At 43.3% G+C, this 21,284-nt stretch overlaps 1 protein-coding gene across 3 annotated transcripts in view; it reads right to left on the bottom strand.

Moving 5' to 3' along the window:
- The window catches only part of CPA6 (carboxypeptidase A6), a 111,267-nt gene extending 91,175 nt beyond the window's left edge, over positions 1–20,092 (bottom strand). The window contains exon 1 of one of the 3 annotated variants that reach the window (XM_089776233.1): positions 19,329–20,092. In XM_089776233.1, the coding sequence (XP_089632359.1) occupies positions 19,329–19,444 (116 nt within the window). In that variant the 5' untranslated portion in view covers positions 19,445–20,092. The remainder of the gene's footprint in view (positions 1–19,328) is intronic. The other 2 variants (XM_006131487.5, XM_089776234.1) reach the window with 2 other exon arrangements.
- Positions 20,093–21,284: the final 1,192 nt, after the last annotated feature.

Genomic DNA, 21,284 nt, shown 5'->3' with positions numbered 1-21,284 from the left:
CTCAGACTTGCTTCCCCACAGATCTTACCTATCAGTTCCCTGCGTTAGCTGAAGTCTGACCTCCATTTTTTTCTGTTGTTTTCCCTCCTACCATTCCTTATAATCTACCATTTTATGATGATTTTCACCCAACCTGCCTTCCACTTCCAAATTCTCAACCAGTTCTTCCATATTTGTCATCTAAGATACTGATTTGATTTCCCCCCCTATAATCTCTAATTTGTCCCTGCTATGATTACCCATGTACATCCAGATCCTGAGCCTTCATGAAGGTCTCCATGTTTTTGAGTTATCTATGTGGCTTTTGTCTTCTGCTCCTATATGATCTAGTTTAAAGCTCACCTCATCAGGTTAGCCAGTCTGTATCCATTTTGAATTGTTTGTGAAAAGCAATTTTTTCCACTGATTCCTGATAAGCAAAGCCTACAAACAGTCTTCTTGTTTTTAGGCAAGCAGAATTTTACCTCTTATCATTAGTCTGGTTTGTCTAATAACTGATCAGGAAATATATTTTAAGTGACAATTGACAAAATTGTCAATATTTGTTTTGATTTCATGGCTTTTTGTTGGTTCTAAATATCTGTAATCTTTTGAAAACTAATTTTCTCGATGGAAAACTAAAAAGCTCCTTGCAGAAATTTGTTTTGTTGAAAAGACATTGGCAGCTGTTTTGTTCATAGAGAAAACTGAGTTAATGACTAGCAGTGGTGAAATCTGAATGCTATGAAAGTCTGAACATACTCAAATGAGTGAAATATGCTTTGTCAGCTTTACATTAAAATCATATGTGAACTGTTATAGTTCTGAGTGACTGCTAGTGACTCAGATGGATCTTAAACTTCTCAATAAAATATTTTAATTAGATGACTAGTACAGAACATAACTTTTTAAGGAACTCTCAGAGAACAGTATATTTCCTATTCTTAGGGATTGCAGATTTTTAGTTAAGTACGTCACAATTGAAAACTGAAGATTTTTTTTTTTATATAATTCTGACCCTTCTCGTATGACCCTTTTCACTTGTTGGTACTTGTGTTGGTTATGTTAGTCACACAAATTCAATTTAAATCTCACCATAAAATTAGGATGCAGCTGTGATTGACCTTAAATCAGTGGTCCCCAACGCGGTGCCTGTGGGCGCCATTGCGCCCACTGGGGCATTTATGTGCGCCCGCCTAGTGACCAGGGCCGACCCGAGCCATTCTTGCACCCCGGGCCCCCGGTGCATGCGCGGCCCCCACCTCAGGTGTGCAGCGCATGCGCAGTGCCGCTCCTGGGTGTGCGGTGCATGCGCTGCCCCGCCCCCAGGTGCCCAGCAGCCCCAAAGGTTGGGGAACACTGCCTTAATGACTTAGATTACACTAAATTATTTTGTAGAATCTGAAGACTCATTTTTGCCACAGCCTATGCACTTTAATTCTGAAGATTCATCTTCAAGTGAAGACAAAGTGCAACAAAAAACAATATCATGTGAGTGGCTCTTGTGAATGGGTTAATAACTATATTTGGATATTTTTATTCCAAGGGCTTGGTATTGTAATATGGTTGGAAATAGTCAGGTAAATGGCTACAGGATAACATTTTTATTTGTGTGTAATATAGGATATAAAAGATATCCCTCTAAACTCACCAACTTGATTCCATCTACTCAACAAAACAAGTCAAGAACATCTGCAGATGTTTTGGGTCAAAATGGTCTCTGGTTTTTGGTGGCCCAGCTTGACACGTAAGAGTTCATTTTCAGAGTTGCACCACTGCTTCTCCTTCAAAGGACTTTAGATGACTATGTGCTCCTCTAAATCAAGATGGGCATGTAAAATTAAAGATCACTGTTGACTATTTTGGCTGAAGGGAGCCATGTGACTGAGAAGTTAAATCCAGTCACTGACTGATTAGAATGCTCTTGTTCATCTATGAAATCTATAAAAGGCAAATCTAGCATTTGACTTGCCCATGCCTGGTAATTCTGTTTTGTGGGGGGACAGGAGGGCAGAGGAGGAAATGCTCTGGCCACAGGATATGACGATGACTTTCTGCCTTTGCAGAGATCCTCTCTCATTCGGGATAAGGCTAAAGTAATAGGTAAATGTGTAAAGCAATGGCAACCAGGAGCACATGGCAGTCCAGAGGGCCCATCAGTAGTTAAAGCACATGGCAGATTCAAAGGACTAATTTAGAGCCGAGGAGACAAAAGCCTGTGAAGGCTGCCAAGGAACCAGATGTCTCTTGGATGGAAGACGCTCCTACCACACACTGAATCTTTGCTTCTGAGTGCTTTAATTCTTCACCTAAGGAGGAAAAGGAACATAATACACTGAGGTATTAACAACCTGCCATAGTCTGTGTGCTACCATGTTCATCGAAAAATTTCTGATCTAATTTTTTAATCTATATGCTTAAGGTTGCAAAAATCCTTTATTTTTGTTAAACTGATAAATGCGCTTTAAATGGTGTGCTGGACTTCAGTGGATTGGTATCTATTTCTAATAGTCCTTAATTTATGGGGAGTAATTTGCAGCATGGTATCTATGAAGTTTTCAGATTTGGTCTAATAAAGTTTGCCTCTATGGCTAGATGATACCTATATTTTTGTACAATTATGAGGTGAAGTTGAGTAGCCATGGTCACAGGCTGAATTAAAAAGCATTCCAATTCCATTCCCTTTGGAGAATGTTATAGTTTTAGGAAGAACAATCATTATTACGGCCAACTGACCAAATCTTAAATTTTCTGAGCCAGTGTGCCTCTGAATAATTCAGACTTTCAAATCAATATCTGCATTTCCCCTAGATTGTCCAGCAGGCATTCCAACCAAAAATAATAATTCTGTATTTTACAGAAGTAGCAAGAAGCAAAGGATAAGTCAATAACCAGCAAAGTTAGAAATCTGAAGCAAAAATAACTTTTAAAAAACCTTTGAGGATAGGAATAAAACACTAGGTTCTATATGGCATTTACTCTTTTTTAGCTATTATCCATTTTTAAGAAGCTTTGTTGTCTTTTACCCTGACTCTGTAGGGGTTTTGCACAGAAAATTCCCATTTATGTCAATGGATACATGACATGCAAAGTACTTGCACTGATTAGCTCGATGGGCCTTACACAGGAAAAATGTCCATGTATACAACAGTGTTTTGTTGGTCTGAAGACTGTAGGATAGACAATAGGTGTTGGCAGGAGTGGCCCTAGACGAGCTGCCGGCAACTGGCGCCCCCACCTCCAAAGGCTGTTTATCTCGGCACCCTAGGCGATCGCCTAGTTCACCTGTATTGACGGGCCACGTTAAATAATACATGTTCTTAATCTTTCACTTTAAGAAACTAAACAAACAAACACACAGACAGATCTCAATGACTGGTAGCATTCTGCTGTGTTTTAAAACTTCAGAAGACCAAAGTACTTGCAGTGTCCAAGAATAATACTTTGAGTTTAAGCAGATATGATATTTCATGACTTTCTTTTAGAAGTGTTCTATGTAGAACCTGATTATGATTTCACTGGTGGTGAAGCTCCCCACACTGAAGCTGAAGGAGCGGCCTTGGCCCAGCTGGTGAGAGGGTTCTACCCCCACAGTCCTGCTGGGCATGCTCCAACAGGAGACTGACTATAAAAGCCTCTGGAGCAACTCAGTCAGGGCTGATTGCTGAAAGGGAAGGAGACACAGACAGAGCTCTGGAGATAAAAGTGGAAATGCAGCCAGACCACCCAGCAGCCGCTAAGAGGCTACCTGAGGAGCCACAGCCTCGGAGTGAGACAGTGGGGAAAACATCTGTAAAGGGACGGTAGGAAGTATCCCAGGGAGGTCAATTGTTTCCAGGGCTCTCACTGTGTTGCAGCAGGATTTCTTGCTGAGCAGGCAGTGGATTATACCATGCCAGCAGGGCCCTGGGCTGGGACCCAGTGGACTGTGAGGGCCCGGGTCTCCCTACCCTCTCCGTATCTACCCCATATAGGGGAGCTTTCCTACTAGAATATGGACTAGGCCTCTATGCCACATTACCCTGTATAGAAGGGATCTGTGTATGGACTCGGGCCACTGGGCCATATTACTCTGAATAGAAGAAACTTGTGTATGGACTCAGGCCATTGGGCTGTATTACCCCAAATAGAAGGGACTTTTGTATGAACTCCAGCCTTTGGGCCACATTACCCTGAATCAAAGAGCCTTGTGTATTGACAGGCCACTGGGATGCACTACTCTAAGTAAGGGGTAATAGGTATAGACTTAGGCCATTGAGGGGACCTGTAAACAGTCTTGGTGGATGGTCAAGTCACTCCAAAAAAGGAGTTAGATTCAGGGGCCTCTGAGGTAGGTTGCCCCTTGACATAGTCCCATTAGAATTCCAGATGGAAAATAAATATTATATTTTGAAAATTAAAGTATGGATTAGGGTTGAAGGGGTGGCTAAGAACTCAGAAGGATTGAGTAACGGATGTTAGTGGTCCAAAGGTTGGTGGTTCTACTGGAGCCAGTCAGCAGATACAGCAGAGAATGAGAAGAGTACATAGAAATGGAAGAACATAGCAGGCTCCCTGTACTTGATTTGTTGAATCCTATTCATTCTCAGATTATGAACACCAGCTCCCTGTGCATATTGGCTTCTGCCGAGCTGTCTGAGCCCTGTGCTGCTCCCTCTGCTCCCCACGCGCACTGGCTCCTGCCTGCCCCCCTATGTATTAATGTGTAACCACTGCAAATTTCAGCAGTTACACGTTTACAAAAATAAATGTATTTTAACATCCCAAATAGCAACTAGATATTAACTTGCATGCATTGCTACAATATCTTTAACTGATTCTTTGAGCCATATCTTTAATTTTTAATATTTTATATTTCATACTGTTTGAAGTTTCAAAATGAAAGGATTAACAAGGTTACTGTTTTTTTTTTTAATTCAAATTTCATGTAAATCATGGTTGATAAAGAATATCCCCCCCACAGCGCAGGAACCTTCTTTAAATATCTAGTCTTAAGTTGCTACTGAAATATCAAATAATTCCTATCAGATTTTATGATTGCTCTGGATAAGTCATTTATTTTATATACAATTCCCTGTTGTGCTCTTTAAAAGAAAACCCTCCATTCTGCAGAAGTTAAACTTTATGAAACGTAGTGCAAACATGTTTTGCATAGTAGCAGGTAAAGAGTAAATGCCTAGGACATTCTGTAATAACCATAAGAATATTTCATGTCTTGTTTCCAAATCATCTCAGACTAATTACTGTAATGTTCAAGACACTTGATACAGCAGATAGGGTTACCAGGTAGACCCCCCCCAAATACAGGACACACTTGATCGTAGGCGGGGGGGGGGAGGAGGAAGAGGGACTGGCCGGGAGGGGGGCGGGGCTGGCTGGGAGGAAGGGGGTGGGAAGCAGGGCTGGAGGGGTGGGGGGGTTGTGGGGCCGGCCGGGAAGCGGGGCTGGTGGGTATCAGGGGCTGTGGGGCTGGCTGGGAGGAAGGGGAGCCGGAAGCCACTGCCCCCGCCCTGCCCGGCTTTGCACGCGACCACAGGGCTCCCAGCGCCAATTGCGGCCCACCTCCCAGTCGCTCCCCCGTCAGGCTTCCGCCCAGCCGGAAATTCAGAAAATACCGGACATTACACATGTCCAGTATTTTCTGAATTTTTCTACTGGACAGAGGGTGCAAATACCGGACTGTCCGGTAGAAAACCAGACACCTGGCTACCCTAACAGCAGGGAAAATATTTTCTCTAAGTATTTATAGTTTTTTGTTTTAAAAAAGATGGACTGTGTAGTCTCCTTGCTGAAATGACATGATGCTATTGTAAGGCTCTGAGGTTACAGGTATAGAACTGGGGTTGCAGGGACACATTCTTGAACCTGTAAAATGTGCTATTGGAGCACTTTAAGCATATGGCAGCTGATTTGCTTACACTTGCCAACTAAATCAGAGAGACCTGGTGGTGGAAGGAGGTGGAGTTGGGGCAGTTCAAATAACTATGGAAACTTCCTGTTACTGCCACATCGGACCGTGCTCTTGCCTGCCTTCTGCAATTCCTATTAAATCCTGTTCCTGATTCCTGATTCACGTCTGATTCACTCCTCACTCCTAGCTCCCCATTTGCTCCTCATCCTTGCCTCTTTCCAGTTCCTGCACTTCCTCCTTGCTCCTGATCAGACTATCACTCCTAGCTCTGACCCCTAACTCCAACTGCAGCTCCACCTGTGGCTTTGGCATTGGTATTTTACCCTGCCTCAATCCTCAGTTTGGTGTTCATGGCATTCATCCAAGGGTTCTAAAAACTCAAATGGGAAATTGCTGAACTATTATCTGTGGTTTGTAACCTAGCCTTTAAAATGGCTTCCGTACCTAATAACTGGAAGGTAGCTAACATGACACCAATATTTAAAAAGGGCTCTAGAGGCGATCCTGGCAATTACAGACCGGTAAATCTAACTTCAGTACCGGGCAAATTAGTCAAAACAATAGTAAAGAATAAAATTGTGAGGCATGTAGAAGAGCATAATTTGTTGGACAAAAGTCAACATGGTTTCTGTAAAGGGAAATCCTGTCTTACTAATCTATTAGAGTTCTTTGAAGGGGTTAACAAACATGCGGACAAGGGGGATCCAGTAGATCTAGTATACTTAGATTTTCAGAAAGCCTTTGACAAGGTCCCTCACCAAAGGCTCTTGTGTAAATTACATTGCCATGGGATAAGAGGGAAGATCCTTTCTTGGATTGAGAACTGGTTAAAAGACAGGAAACCAAGGGTAGGAATAAATGGTACATTTTAAGAATGGAGAGGGGTAACTAGTGGTGTCCCCCAAGGGTCAGTCCTGGGACCAATCCTGTTCAACTTATTCATAAATGATCTGGAGAAAGGGGTAAGCAGTGAGGTGGTTAAGTCTGCGGATGATACCAAACTGTTTAGGATAGTCAAGACAGAAGCAGACTGTGAGGGACTCCAAAAAGATCTCACCAAACTGAGTAATTGGGCAACAAAATGGCAAATGAAATTTAATGTGGATAAGTGTAAAGTAATGCACATCGGGAAAAATAACCCCAACTATACATACAGTATGATGGGGGCTAATTTGGCTACGACAAATCAGGAAAGAGACCTTGGAGTTATCGTGGATAGTTCTCTGAAAACGTCCACACAGTGTGCAGCGGCGGTCAAAAAGGCAAATAGGATGCTAGGAATTATTAAGAAAGGGATAGAAAATAAGACAGTATATCTTACTGCCCCTGTATAAAACTATGGTATGCCCACATCTGCACACAGTATTCAAGATGTGGTCTTCTCACCTCAAAGATATTTTGGCCTTGGAAAGGGTTCAGAAAAGGGCAACAACAATGATTAGGGGTTTGGAACGGGTCCCATATGAAGGGAGATTAAAACGACTGGGACTTTTCAGTTTAGGAAAGAGGAGATTGAGGGGGGATATGATAGAGGTATATAAAATCATGAGTAGTGTGGAGAGGGTAAATAAAGAAAAGTTATTTATTAGTTCCCATAATAGAAGAACTACAGGACACCAAATGAAGTTAATGGGTAGCAGGTTTAAAACTAATAAAAAAAGTTCTTCTTCACACAGCGTATAGTCAACATGTGGAACTCCTTGCCAGAGGAGGCTGTGAAGGCTAGGACTATAAGGGTATGTCTACACTACCCCGTAGTTCGAACTAGCGGGGTAATGTAGGCATACCGCACTTATGAAGCCCGGGATTTGAATTTCCCGGGCTTCATTTGCATAAACTGGGCGCCGCCATTTTTAAATCCCTGCTCGTTCGAACCCCGTGCCGCGTGGCTACACGCGGCACGAACTAGGTAGTTCGGACTAGGCTTCCTAATCCGAACTACCGTTACTCCTCATTCCACAAGGAGTAACGGTAGTTCGGACTAGGAAGCCTAGTCCAAACTACCTAGTTCGTGCCGCGTGTAGCCGCGTGGCACGGGGTTCGAACGAGCAGGGATTTAAAAATGGCGGCCCCCAGTTTATGCAAATGAAGCCCGGGAAATTCAAATCCCGGGCTTCATTTGCAAGTGCGGTATGCCTACATTACCCCGCTAGTTCGAACTAGCGGGGTAGTGTAGACATATCCTAACAGAGTTTAAAGAGAAGCTAGATAATTTCATGGAGGTTAGGTAAAAGGCTATTAGCCAGGGAATAGAAATGGTGTCCCTGGCCTGTTTGTCAGAGGCTGGAGAAGGATGGCAGGAGACAAATCGCTTGATCATTGTCTTCGGTCCACCCTCTCGGGGCACCTGGTGCTGGCCACTGTTGGCAGACACGCTACTGGGCTAGATGGACCTTTGGTCTGACCCAGTACGGCCGTTCTTATGTTTTTATGGGTTTTTTTGGTAAACTGGGTTGAATCTTATTTGGCCATATTTGACTTTTCTAAATCTGAAGACAGGGAGGAAATTTCACACAAAGTCAGTTTATATTACTCAAAGCTGATATTAATATTAAACTTTAAGATTACTGTGGAATTTGTCCTATCAGAGGACAGCTGCCTCCCACATGGCTAAAGGAATATGATTTAGAAAACTATAAAATGAATATTTGGGAGAAAGTGGAAAGTAATCTACTTCGCACTCTAAAGAGTAGCATGTAGAATACATTACACAGTCTCAAAACCAGGCATACAGCACCTGTGTTTATTTTTGTTGTTTGATTAGGTACTAGAGCAAAATTTAATGAATAATAAACTCCATGCATTTATCTGAGTGTTCAGTTAACATAGACACATGAAAACATAATTGATTACTACATCACACACTGCAGTGCATGTACACAATTAATTTATTTCCATGTGCAATCATTTCAGTATATAAAGGTATAGAGGCCCAGATAACATGCACAAAGCTAGTGTACATTTTGTAGGATTGATACAAACCGTTAATGGCTGTGTCATCCAGAACTGCTTTGAAGTCCAGAAACTAGCTCCTTGCATCTCTATTATGTCCCTGAAAAAATTACCCTTATTCAAAATTGAGAAAAAAAACAGACTATACCCCCTAGCTACTTCAGATATATAACCTGTCAGAAACCTATATTATGTATAAAAACAACCCAATTCTGTGGTGATAACATTAGCTTTTTATATCGTGACTTTCTCACCTTTCTATGTTAAAGTACACTTTGGGTATGTCTACACTACCACCCTAGTTCGAACTAGGGTGGTTAATGTAGGCAACCGGAGTTGCAAATGAAGCCCGGGATTTGAATTTCCCGGGCTTCATTTGCATATTGCCGGGCGTCGCCATTTTTAAATGTCCACTAGTTCGGACTCCGTGCCCGTGGCTACACGCGGCACAAACTAGGTAGTTCGGATTAGGCTTCCTATTCCGAACTACCGTTACTCCTCGTGGAACGAGGTGTACCGGTAGTTGGGAATAGGAAGCCTAATCTGAACTTCAAAGTAGGAATAAAAGATCCTCCGGAAAAGGGCTTATTTTCCAGAGAATCACGTCTAGACTGGCGCTTTTCTCCGGCTTATCCCCAAGCCGGAAAAAAGCGGCAGCCATGTTAATGCAAATACCGCGGGAGATATTTAAATCCCCCACGGATTTTGCTATTCCAAAGTGTCTAATCTGCATCCCTTTTCCGGAAAAGGGGTGCAGTGTAGACACAGCCTAAGAGAACATCACTTTCTTAGCTCCCGATCCACTACTCCATCCAATGAGCCACACACTTTTCTCAGCTAGTGCTATTACAAGCTAAGAATGTTGACAATAATTTTTAAAGGTTCCATCACACACATTCTGGGTTTTTTTCCTTTATGCAATATTAGCAATAAAGAAAAGAGCTTCAAAGAACTAAAAACCCCACAGGCTACAGACCAGCAAGTCTTGAATGTATCTGATGGTGTTTATTGTATTGAATGCAAAGTTTCTTGTTTTTACAAGCAAGAAAACTACTACAAACAAGCCTTTGACTGTTCCTCTTGGGCATTATGGCCCTGTCTTGCTCTTACATTCCTTTTTTTGTGTAACATCTGGTACTTTACTGCACCTAGTCTAAAGATAAATACCATACTTGCAATTTGATAAGTTTAAAACCCCCTTCTTTCAGTTTGTCCATTTAGTTAGCTATCTTTGCAAGCAGTAAAGTCCTTTTTACAACAGTGAATTTTAAAAATTCTTTCTTTGTTTCTCCAAAGCTTGAGCTGTTTTTTGTCTCTGAACAAGTCATGTTTCCAAACAGGATGGATAAACTACTAATTGCTGAGTATATCTTTACCATGATTTTTTCTGCCAAAGTGGGTAATGCTGGTCTTTCCCCCTCCCCGAATTCATACAACTCTTGGCTCTTTTTTAAAAGAGACACTGATCATTGAGCAATTATCTGACAATATTTTTAGATAAATCTGAAAGCTGATAAATATTTTAGAATTAATGGAATGAACCTTTTAAAAATGCTGACTCTTGCTTGCCTTTGTCACATACAATGTGACAATTTATCCTTGAAAAATGGGACTTGTTGTTAGGCTCACAATGTTTTTTGTCTGGTGTTGGTTTTTTGTTTTGTTTTTTTTCAATTGACTCAAGCAGGACAAGGATAGTTTTTGTTAATTCGTTAATTTTTCAGGTAGCTTTTTGTCTTTACTGCATTGGGGAAGAAAAACAAAGTAGGCATAGTGTTTACATTTGAAATCCTGTCTCTGGTACACAATTTTAGTATGCATGCAACCTACTCCATGCAATGTGCTCACCATGCAACACCTTTGCATTGTCTTGTATGTTAAATGTGCTTTGCTACCTATCTGTTTCTTCAGACATTTAATACCCAATGGTCATTAGTGGTGTCCTATTCCAACTCTAAATCAAAGCCAAAGACACCCTATTTGGCTCTTCTTTCTCAGTCATTTGCGTGGCACCACTGCTGACTATTAAAGCGCTGTGAGCTGTTTGTAATACCTCTTGAAGTTTTGGTATAGCAGACTGTAAAAGCTTCTGCTGCAGAATAACTTTAAGTACTACATACCATATGTACAGTGTACCTGTATTAGCTTTTATCTCCATAGTTGCACTTTGTAAAGCCTTTTTTAGGATGCAGTACACAGAAGGAAATATTTTGATGTGATAAATTATTCTATTTTTGAGGCCCCCATTCAAAGTGATGTTAGTCCTTCAAGAGTTCGAGAAGCATTAGAAAAACAATACTGGAAGACATGTGCTATTCTTCTTGGGAAGTGCCATGCTGTGCCAAGGTATGCAGAAGGGTTGAATAACTTCACAATACAACTTTCATTTAAATAAATGTCCTATTGGGGTCAATTTCTCATTTCTCCCTGCAGAGGATTCTGGTTCCTCAAATCATTCAATCTGTTGAGGGAAGACACTGCTAAAAGGAATGTATTCAGCTGTGGGCCATGGTCCTTACTTGCGCTTCAGAAGTGAGCACTGAATGTTTCCACCATGCCTGGTACTATGTCTGCTGGGCCATACCCCATCCCAACCATTCAGGCACTTTTGCTGCTGTTGAATAGCCCAAAGTCTGGACTTCAGTTCAACAAAATGCAGCAAGGCTGCCTGTCTTGCTTTTTGTTTGGCAAACTCAAAAGGTACACATTAGAATGAATGGAACATATCATCTCCCCTTCTATTGGTGAGCTTTGCTGCCTGATCTGAGGGTGCTTTTCATTTCCAGTCCAAAGGCTCACACATCCTCAGGTGCTTTGGGATCTTTGGAATGAGAGACAAAATAATTAGTCTCATCTGGTGATGCTTCCTTTGCAAACACTGCGTATGTAAACCCTGCTTCTGCTCTCGTTTGCACCAGTGTAAACTAGGAGGAACTCCGTTGATTTCAATGGAGTTACACTGGTGTAACACCAAAGTGAGATCAGACTCAGACCCTTCCACTCAGGTATGCTCAGTGAGGCCCTTTACTTTGGTAAAAGTACTGAAGTCAATAAAACTCTGCCAGAATGATGATTGCAGGATCAGGCTTAACTGTCTTTGTTCATTACAGGCCTGCTTCTGCAGATCTGAGACCAGAAAAATCTTCACTGAGTTTTGCCTGAAACAAGGATTTTAGGACAGGTTCTGATGTGCGCGTCTGCTGGTGTCAGCACTCATTGTGGCAACTGTAGTGCTTCTTGACCTAAAAAAAAGGATGTAGGATTCACTGAAAATCAATATTGATAGGGAAAAATTATAGGCTAATTGGGAGAAGAAGGCGGGGGGGGGGGGAAGAAGAATGATCAGGGGTGTTTCTGGTGACATGGGTGCACATGACTTACACTGCAGGGAATGTCTGTCTATCTCCTCTCTGGCAGCAAAAAAGATGCAGTGTTAGATCAAAGCGGTGTGCTTCCAGTGCTATGTAAACCTTTTGACAGATCACCAAACTGTGACAATGTTGATTTCTTCCTTCATCCTTTGTCTTGTCATTGTGCAGATACAATTAAACATGTTAATTTTAAAAATTTTTACTACAAAAAGAACAGATTTTATATTCATAGATGTAAAATTGCATAAGGTGTGAAAGGGGGTGGGAAGTACGTTAAGGCACAACTTCTGCAGAATGTTGATGATGAGCTTTAACTCTCAGATATTAAGAACTGATTAACAGTTGCATTTGCTGCATTTATAGAGTACATGTCATTGATGATATCATTTATAAACTTCAACTTCCTGCACTATGTAGTTCTAAGGCAGTGTTTCTTAAACTTTTTGAGACAACGGAACACCAAACCATAATTTTTTTATGCGGAACAGCTATGAATTTTCTTCAACAAAAAATAATTCAGATGACAAAAAAAGACAAAGAAGAGGTCACGGCACTCCTGTGAGTTGTTCACGGAACACCAGTGTTCCTCGGAACATAGTTTAAGAAACACTGTTCTAAGGCCTTATCTATACTGGACCACTCAGTTGGTTGTCCTGTACCAGGTGAAATTCAAATGAGAAAGGGTGCTCTTGGTACTGTGGGTGTAAGGTCTTCTCTGGACTGCACACAGAGAGTATGTCTACACTACAGAGGTTATTTGGGGGGAAAGGGCTGTTTTTCTGAACTTCACTTCTTTCGAAAGAACAGAGGGGGTTTTCTGGTATCAGTATTCCTCTTTCTGTGAGAAAGAAGCCTTTTTCCAAAAGAGCTCTTTCAGAAAAAGGCATATGCGGATGGGGAGTTCTTACAGAAGAAGAGGAAAAAGCACAGGTGCCCTGGTGGCCACTCCGTCCATAGTAATCAGTTTTAATGCGAGATGGCGTCCATTCAGTGTGTATACTAGCTTTCAAAAAAGCCGATTGCTTTTTCGATGCGCTTTGGCAGTGTGGACATGCTCCTTTGGAAGAAGTTTTTTCGGAAGATCTCTTCTAGAAAAGCTCCTTCCAAAAGAAGCCTTCAGTCTCGACATAGCCAAGGGCTGGCTTATGGCAACAGTGGGATTGTCATATTTATGCCTGTCAGGATTCCACGCAAACTCAGGTTCATGCTGATTGTGCAGTAGGATTTTATTTCACCACAGGTAGCCAACTTACTTACTAATAAACAATGGATAAAGCATAGAATTTTCTTTTCCTCACTCCATAAGCCTCTGTCCTAAGCCCTTGATTTCCGCAAAGAAATTTGCTCTTCCTTGTATTCTCCTCTTCCCTTGCAGGTTACAAGTAACAACCATCGTCTTCAGTGGGAAATGATTCATATCTTTCAGGGGAATACTTGGACACTATTTTTTTCCAACATACATTTCCATAAACATTCATTGATATTACAGTAGGGCTCAGAATTATTCCCTTGCTAGTGGCTTGCAACAGGTGCCAAAGATGTGGGACAAAATGGAACTTAGAAAAATGGAACTTAGGAACTAAATCCAAGGGTTGTATGTGCGTGTGTTGGGGTATGGTGCAAAGGCACTGGCTTGGTTGTAACTGGTGCTAGTTCTAGGGAAGGCCACAACATGCCCTCTATGAACTCCTCCTGGCTGGTGCTACAGTTTTCCACAAAAGGAGAGCAGAAACTGCTGGGTTTGGTACTAAGCACAGATCTTGCAGGACTGGGGCTCAAGAAACAAAAAGTTTCTCCTTTTTTAGAATTGTATCTAAAACTCATCATGAAAGTTTCTTATACTTGTTCTTGCAAAAATATATATTGTGCTCAGTACCACACATAGAAAGTTATATTTTAATATTCCTTTTTATATAAATGAGACACATTTGAAGATCAGCAGGGTCCGACTGTATACTTCTTAAAGAACCACTCTTTGTGGAAAACCATAAAACTTTTGGTCTTCCCCCACTTTCCTGCATTGTATTCTGAACAGTTATATAAAATTACAGTACAAAGGAGCGAAAGCTCACTAACAAATTTTGAAAAGGTTGATTTAATCAAATATCTCTTTTAGGTAGAAAATATTTGTGGATAAAGCATTAAATCTGAAATGCCTAGACTTAAAGGCAAAAGTTTCAAATCTTGGCTGTACTGATTCCACCTTTCATCCTTCAGAAGAAGATTAACTGAATGTCAGGCAACTTACAATGCATGGGGATTCTAGATGATAAGCCATAAAAAATCAGTCATGTTGCTAGGAGCCAGAGTGTGTCTACTGCTCCCAGATCTATTGTGAATCCCAGCGATTCAGAATGATCTCAGAGAAAATAGTAGGTTTTGAGGCCAGATTTCTAGAAGGGGATGCTTCAAATACCACGCAAGCCCTCTAGTTGTGCTCCCGGAGTCCTATAATTGAAAAGTTGCCAAAGCCATAGTATATTAGTAGCTTGCATGTTTGTGTACAGCTGTTAAAGGGTATGTCTACACTACCACCCTAGTTCGAACTAGGGTGGTAATGTAGGCAACCGGAGTTGCAAATGAAGCCCGGGATTTGACTTTCCCGGGCTTCATTTGCATCTCGCCGGGCGCCGCCATTTTTAAATGTCCGCGCCGCGCGGCTACATGCGGCACGGAGTCCACACTAGCGGACATTTAAAAATGGCGGCGCCCGGCGAGATGCAAATGAAGCCCGGGAAAGTCAAATCCCGGGCTTCATTTGCAACTCCGGTTGCCTACATTACCACCCTAGTTCGAACTAGGGTGGTAGTGTAGACATACCCAAACATAGTTATTTGGGATATACCTCAGCCCCTGTAATGACTCCTTGTGTTTGAGGTGGTTTGTTTTATTATTCTTAATCAAAATTTGGAAAAAACATGCCCCAAAGAGAATTATACACTTCTCTCATCATCTTTGACAACAGGATGTCCTCTCATACCTTCTTCCATAAGAAAGAGAATTCCATTAACCGTTGTGTGCAAAGCATGGTACTGAAATGTAATACTCATTAAGCTGATTGATCTTGGACTGAATGTTCCAACTTGCTAGCTGCTGCTCATCTGTAAGACGAAGTTACTCATATCCGGAACAATTAAAAACACCAATCTGAAATAAGCAAATTTCATGCAACCTGATGTCTATGAATTTTATATTTTTGGTTTAAAAGAGTTCTCTCTCTTTTCAAATTCTCCTCCCTGGAAGTGGAACTGGGCAGGAAGAAGTCAGGCAGCGGTGGGAAGAGGCAAAGCAGAAGACTAGGGATGTGAACTAGTTGACTATCCAATAAGCAAATGCTTATTGGACAGTCGACACTAGTTGACTAATCGCTCTTCCCCCTTTGCTGCCTCTATCTGTGGAGAGCCTGGGGCCTGCTGGGGACTCCCCCGCTGACCCTGGGCTTTATGCGGTGCTGCCACTTTGAAACGCCGTGGAGAGCATGGAGCCAGCAGGGGACTGCTTGAGTCCTCCACTGGCACTGTGCTCCCTGTAGCTCTCCTAGGGCTGTTGCTACACTTCAAAGGCGGAGGCGCCCTTACTGACTAATCAAATAGCCAATTAATCTAACTTTAACATCCCAACAGAGGGCAGGGGTGGGGAGAACCTGGGGAAGGATGGGGCATTGGGGGGGGGGGGGAAAAGGATGGAGTGGGGGCAGGGTCTAGGCCAAGCTGAAGAGAGCATCCCCTGTCAGATTAGAAACACAGGCTGATTTGTCCCAGGCCTACAACTCCTTAGGGAGGGTCCTGTACCTAGTGTTGGCCATTAGTTTTGGAATGATCAATCTGGATAACTGACCAGTCATATTGGTCAAGTAACGTAAAATACTGTCAAATAGTTTAACACACTACTTTATTTGAATGACAGTAAGATGTAGTGGTCTTCAATAGGCTTAGCCTTAGATACTTATGCATAACTGCAAAACACAAGTTACTGAATTATTGTATCTCCTAAAAATGTGAAACACAATGAAATGAAGTTCTAAAAAATGAAAGAATGGTGACATGCTGCACTCAGAAAGGAGCACTGCTTATGTCAGGGCGTTCTCTGGAATATCTGACAATATTTGACTGATTAAAAAAATAAGCCAGTCAATTGATATTATGTGACTGATCAATTGACTGGCTTGCCAAGCCAAGTAGTACCTGAAAGTACAGTAAATTAGCATATATAACCCATGGGTTATACGTGTTTTTACAAACCCCGCCCACGCTCCCTCCGCGGGGTATACATGTCTGTGGTATACAAGTTTATTTTTACTCATAAGCAGCTCTGCCCCATTAAAACTTGGTCAGCTCCGCTCCGCTGTAGGGAGGGTCTGACGAGTTTCCAGCGCACCTGCGCTGTGCTCTCCATTCCCCTGCCCAGAGGAGGGTGGGTTGCGCCTGGCTGCGGCTGCGCAGGCCTGGGCATGAATGAGGCTCCCCACCCACAGGCTGCACTACACTCTCCGTTCCCCCTGCTAGCAGCAGGATGGCTACCTAACAAAAGATGGGTGGAATGCAGAACATTGGCAGTTTATTCTGTTATGTGCAATTACCGTGAATTAGCCTATAGAATCTGCGGGTAATACACATCCACAGGTAATCTAAGGTTGGCTTTTTTTTACACAGCAAAGAACAACAGTGAGTTATACACAACTGCGGGTTATACACGAGTGGAGGTTATATATGCTAAAACACAGTACTTTTAACTTCCTCTTTTCTGAGTAAACTTCAACTAGACTGTCTCATTTACGCAAAGAAAATACAGCTAGACATTTTCAATCTACTATATATTTAAGTTTGTCTGTCTGTCCAAGAACTCCTCCCAAACTGTAAGAGCTAGGACCACCAAATTCAGTATACTGCTTCCTCTTATCATAACTTAAAAGCAAGATAAGGGTTTGGTTGTGCTAGGAAAATGGGATGTGCCTGGAATGGGACTGCTTCTCAGAAAACCATACAGAAAAGAGACAGACTCACCAGGCAGGTGAAAGGGGTTCCATGCCCCCTTCCTTTGGGATTGTTCCAGCCCTGGGCCTCCCACCCTCCCAGGGGCCTTGCAGGAAGGATGGGGGGGGGCTGAGGCTCCCTCCAGTTTGTCTGGGGACATTGCTGGCTGTTCCCCTTCATCAGGGAGTGAGGGGAAAGTGCAGTTTGCTGGGTTCCTCACTCTGGATGGAGGAACACAGGGGAGCAGACAAACATAGACCTGACCATCCTGGGGGACAAACACCCCTGCCCTGGCTGTGCCTGCTGGAGTTGCAGCAGACATGTAAAGGTGCTTCTCACTTGGCCCCAAGCTGCTGTGGAGAAAAAGTGCAGGGGTAATCCTCTCTCCCTGGAACAACCTGCGTACTGAATCCCTCATCCTCAGCCCCAGCCCTGAGCAATGACTTGGACAAAGCACGTACATTTTCTTTTCTAAAAATCAGTGACTACCCAAGCAATGATGGTAAATCTTCTAGTATATTATAACATATGCAACTTCAAACAAATACAAACACAGCCATAACCTACAAACCATCACCTGTGGCTGAAGCCATAGAGCATGTGAGGGGAGTGTGAGGAGTGTCTTTCTCTTCCTCAGTCAGGAGCCACATCAATGAGGGGAGTTTTTTGGTGGGGGGAGGAGGGGAAGGTTCTCGCTTGTATGCAGCCCCCTGCTGATTTTTCTCTGGGTCAGTGGTCCCCGACCCAAAAAAGGTTCCCCCCCGCCATACAGAGTCATAAATCCTTCAGTGAGCACCATGTGGGTGGAACCCCCATGCCCATGCAGCTTATTGTATGATCCTGGCATCAGAGGATTCCGTCTTCCTGGCCATTCCTCTCTTATATTGACAACAAAAATGCTTGTTTTTTGAGATGTTGATGCTTGTACCCCAGGTGCAATTGGAATAAGACTGAAAAACAGCTGTCACATTAAGTACTTTCTGTCACAACTGGTGACCTAGGGGTGAAAGGCTTCATATCACGTTACCAGTTCCCATGGCCATCCATTCCCTGGAGCCAAGGATCTGGCTCTTAAAATTTCAGTGATTATGTTTTCAGTAGTGGAATTAATATGCCTAGTCCGATTGCCTTAATAAAATTTACTTACAGGGTTACTTGTACTGACCAAAGAATTTGTAGGTCAGTTTTAATGAATTTTATACTAGTTGTGAAAAATACACCATTTTGTTTCTAGTGGTCTCTAGGAATGTTTGCTTCCAGTGGTCCCTAAGAATGTTTAGCAACCATCCTACCTAATTTCTTTGATTATAAATTAATTACCATATCTCTTAACATTATTTGTTAAATACTTATTCAGCTTTACCCTGTTCAAAAAGTTTATTTAGCTGTGTATATGTCCTTACTAAAAAGTCATTCACAGTAAAAGCACCCATGGCTCAATGATATTACAAAGTCTTTCATTTATATTTAGACCATACCATTCCTTTTCTAACACAAGGATTGTCCTTAAATGAGCAAAGATCTAATCTTTGAGTAAAAATATCATCAAAACCTATTATGGCAAAATTAATCAGTCTCTTGATATTTTGGATTTGATTTTTTTGCATTCAATAAAATGATTTAGCTTTCTCTTATCCATTTCAGTTTCAGAAAACATTTACATTAACTTTCACAAGACCAACTTCACTATTGCTTCAGAATTAAATGTGGCCTCCAGTTCTTGTTTTTCAAAATCCTCTTGGAAAAGTAAAGTTCTTGTTTCTAAATAGACTGGTCAGAGTCTGGTACTGCTACTGCTTTGGAGGTAGCATCTTTCATATGCAAGTATTAGTGTGACACACGCAGAGTCACTCACTCCAAAAGATGGACTATTACCAAAAAGAGAACAGGGGCGTCATGCATTTAAAATCCAGTGTAAGGCAAAAAATTACTGCAGCGAGGAAACCTGCCAGATTCCCACCACCAGCCTGGCTCGATCTTAGAGGAAGAAAGAAAAAGGTGATCGGAGTATTTTAGGGGTCTTGTCTTAGTACGGGCTAGGGGGAGAGAGGTCCGAGCCGAACACCCTAACCAGTAAGGACGAGCCCCGGCCGGAGTTTATCCATCAAGTGCACAGACGAGGGGCGCGAGTAGCGGACTTACCCGGAGTAGCGGTTGTTGTAGCTGTAGCTCTGCACTGGCAGCCCGGTCTTGAGGAGGAGCAGACACAGCGGCAGAAGAGCCGCTCTCTGGCCCGTGGGAGTCACCGGGAGTTTCATGGTGCGAGGATGCCGCGAAGCGCCCGACTGCAGCAAGCGCCCCGTGGCCAAGTGGCTGGCAGCTCCCCTGCGCACAAAGCGGCCCGCGCCGATCCCCCGGGGGGAGGGGTCGCTGCTCCGCACCAGGCGCTCGGGCGGGGAAGAAAGTTGCGGGCAGAGGTTGGCCGGGAGAGGAGCGGGGCACCAGGCAGGCGCCCGCCAGTGTGAGCCCGCGGGCCCAGCCCCAATGTGGGCGCTGATCTGCAAGGGGAGGGGATGCGCAGCCACAGCTGGGGAGGCAGGGAGCGGTGCAGGGGGAGGGCTGCGGGGCTGGGGCCAAGAGGCTGGAGCGCGGGGCGAGCAGCTGCATCAGAAGGGTCCCGGGCTGTGCGGGGGTGCAGGGGCTGCCTCACCCTCCCAAATCTCAGCGGCCTCCATTCGGAGCGCGCCTCGGCATCAGGCCGGCGATGGCTCTCCGCGCCCCCGCCAGGTACCGGGGAAGGAGCGTCCCCCTGGCACGAGCTGCCCGTTTCAGGGCAGGGCCCGTGCGGTGCAGGCCTGGGCCGTGCGGGGTTAACCCCTGGGCACCGGCTTTGGAGAGCTCCGGTAGGCGCGCAGCCGAGGGCATTGCTCAGGCAAAGGCGAGCACCACGTCGCTGGGAGGAGCGCGCTTTCCCGGGGAGCGCAGCACGTGGCATTTCGGCCCGCCAACACCGCGAGCTGCTGGGGAGGGCAACTGGGCAAGGCCCGGCCGCGCGTTCATTCACTCTCTGCGCTGTCCAAGTACCAGCCTAAATTACATCGCCCGCCCCCCAGTCAGGAGTGATTTGGGGCGATATGTTCCTGCGGGACGGATCCGAACCCAGTGCTGGCAGCAATACCGCGTGTTAGAAGTAGGCCTGTCTGGCTGCCATGCGGCCTCCCCCCCCAACTTACTCTCAGGGTGCTGGCACAAATCAATCCAGCAATGCTTGGACTGCAAACCAGAGAGACGGTTAACACAGCGGAAGTGTCATTACTGGAGTTTGTTTTCCCTGATGGGGAGTTTGTTCAAAGAGAAACTTCCATAAAGCATCAATGGCGGAGAAAGGTGATTAGAGGTGGTGAAGGGCCCAGAGAGATGCATTGGATAATTATACATTTATAAAGATGACTTGGACTAGAAAGGTGTTGGGGTCTGGAAGAGAACTTACAGTAGTAAAATTAATGTCACCCACAGTTTTTTAAAAAGAGGATTTTAAAATAGTTTAAAAGTCATCCTTGAGTCTCCCTGCCAAAACTTTATCATTACAGTTCCTATATTTTGAACTGTTTTAATCTCCCTTGTGGGAAGGACCCACTCAAACAGGAAATTCAGAGAAGACAGTGGAAACTAGAGAACTATCAAATGGACAATATAAGTAATGAAAAAAACAATATTTTCTCTTCAAATCTTTTTCAATTATAGAAACCTCAGAGGTTCCTTGCAAAATATTAGGTAAGAAGTTAATTCTGAAATATATGTCCCTTTATGCAAGTCAATATACAAATATTAAAGAGATCACAAAGTTCTTCTGAAACACAGGTTTGAGAGCTCAGCAAACTAAATAATAAAAACAGTCAAGATTTGAACATGAAAAAAATGTTGTTCAATCCCTGTTGATGCTTCACTGGGGAAGTGGGAACTTTTGGAAAATAATTGTATTAAATTATGCATACTTTGTGCTCAATGATTGAAAGGCAAGTTAACATTTTCCTTTGTTTTCTTCCATGGTGGCACTGGAATCCAACACTAATCTACAATAGAAGTTAGAGATGAAAAAGACCTACTAGGTCATCCCTGTCCATTTCTCTGCTAATGCAGGATTATTCCCTTTTGTGC

This window comes from Pelodiscus sinensis, chromosome 2, assembly GCF_052426305.1.
Source record: "Pelodiscus sinensis isolate ZL-2025 chromosome 2, ASM5242630v1, whole genome shotgun sequence".
Taxonomy (NCBI): Eukaryota; Metazoa; Chordata; order Testudines; family Trionychidae; genus Pelodiscus; species Pelodiscus sinensis.
Note: the sequence above shows the minus strand (reverse complement) of the source record. Positions and strands in the feature narration are given on the sequence as shown.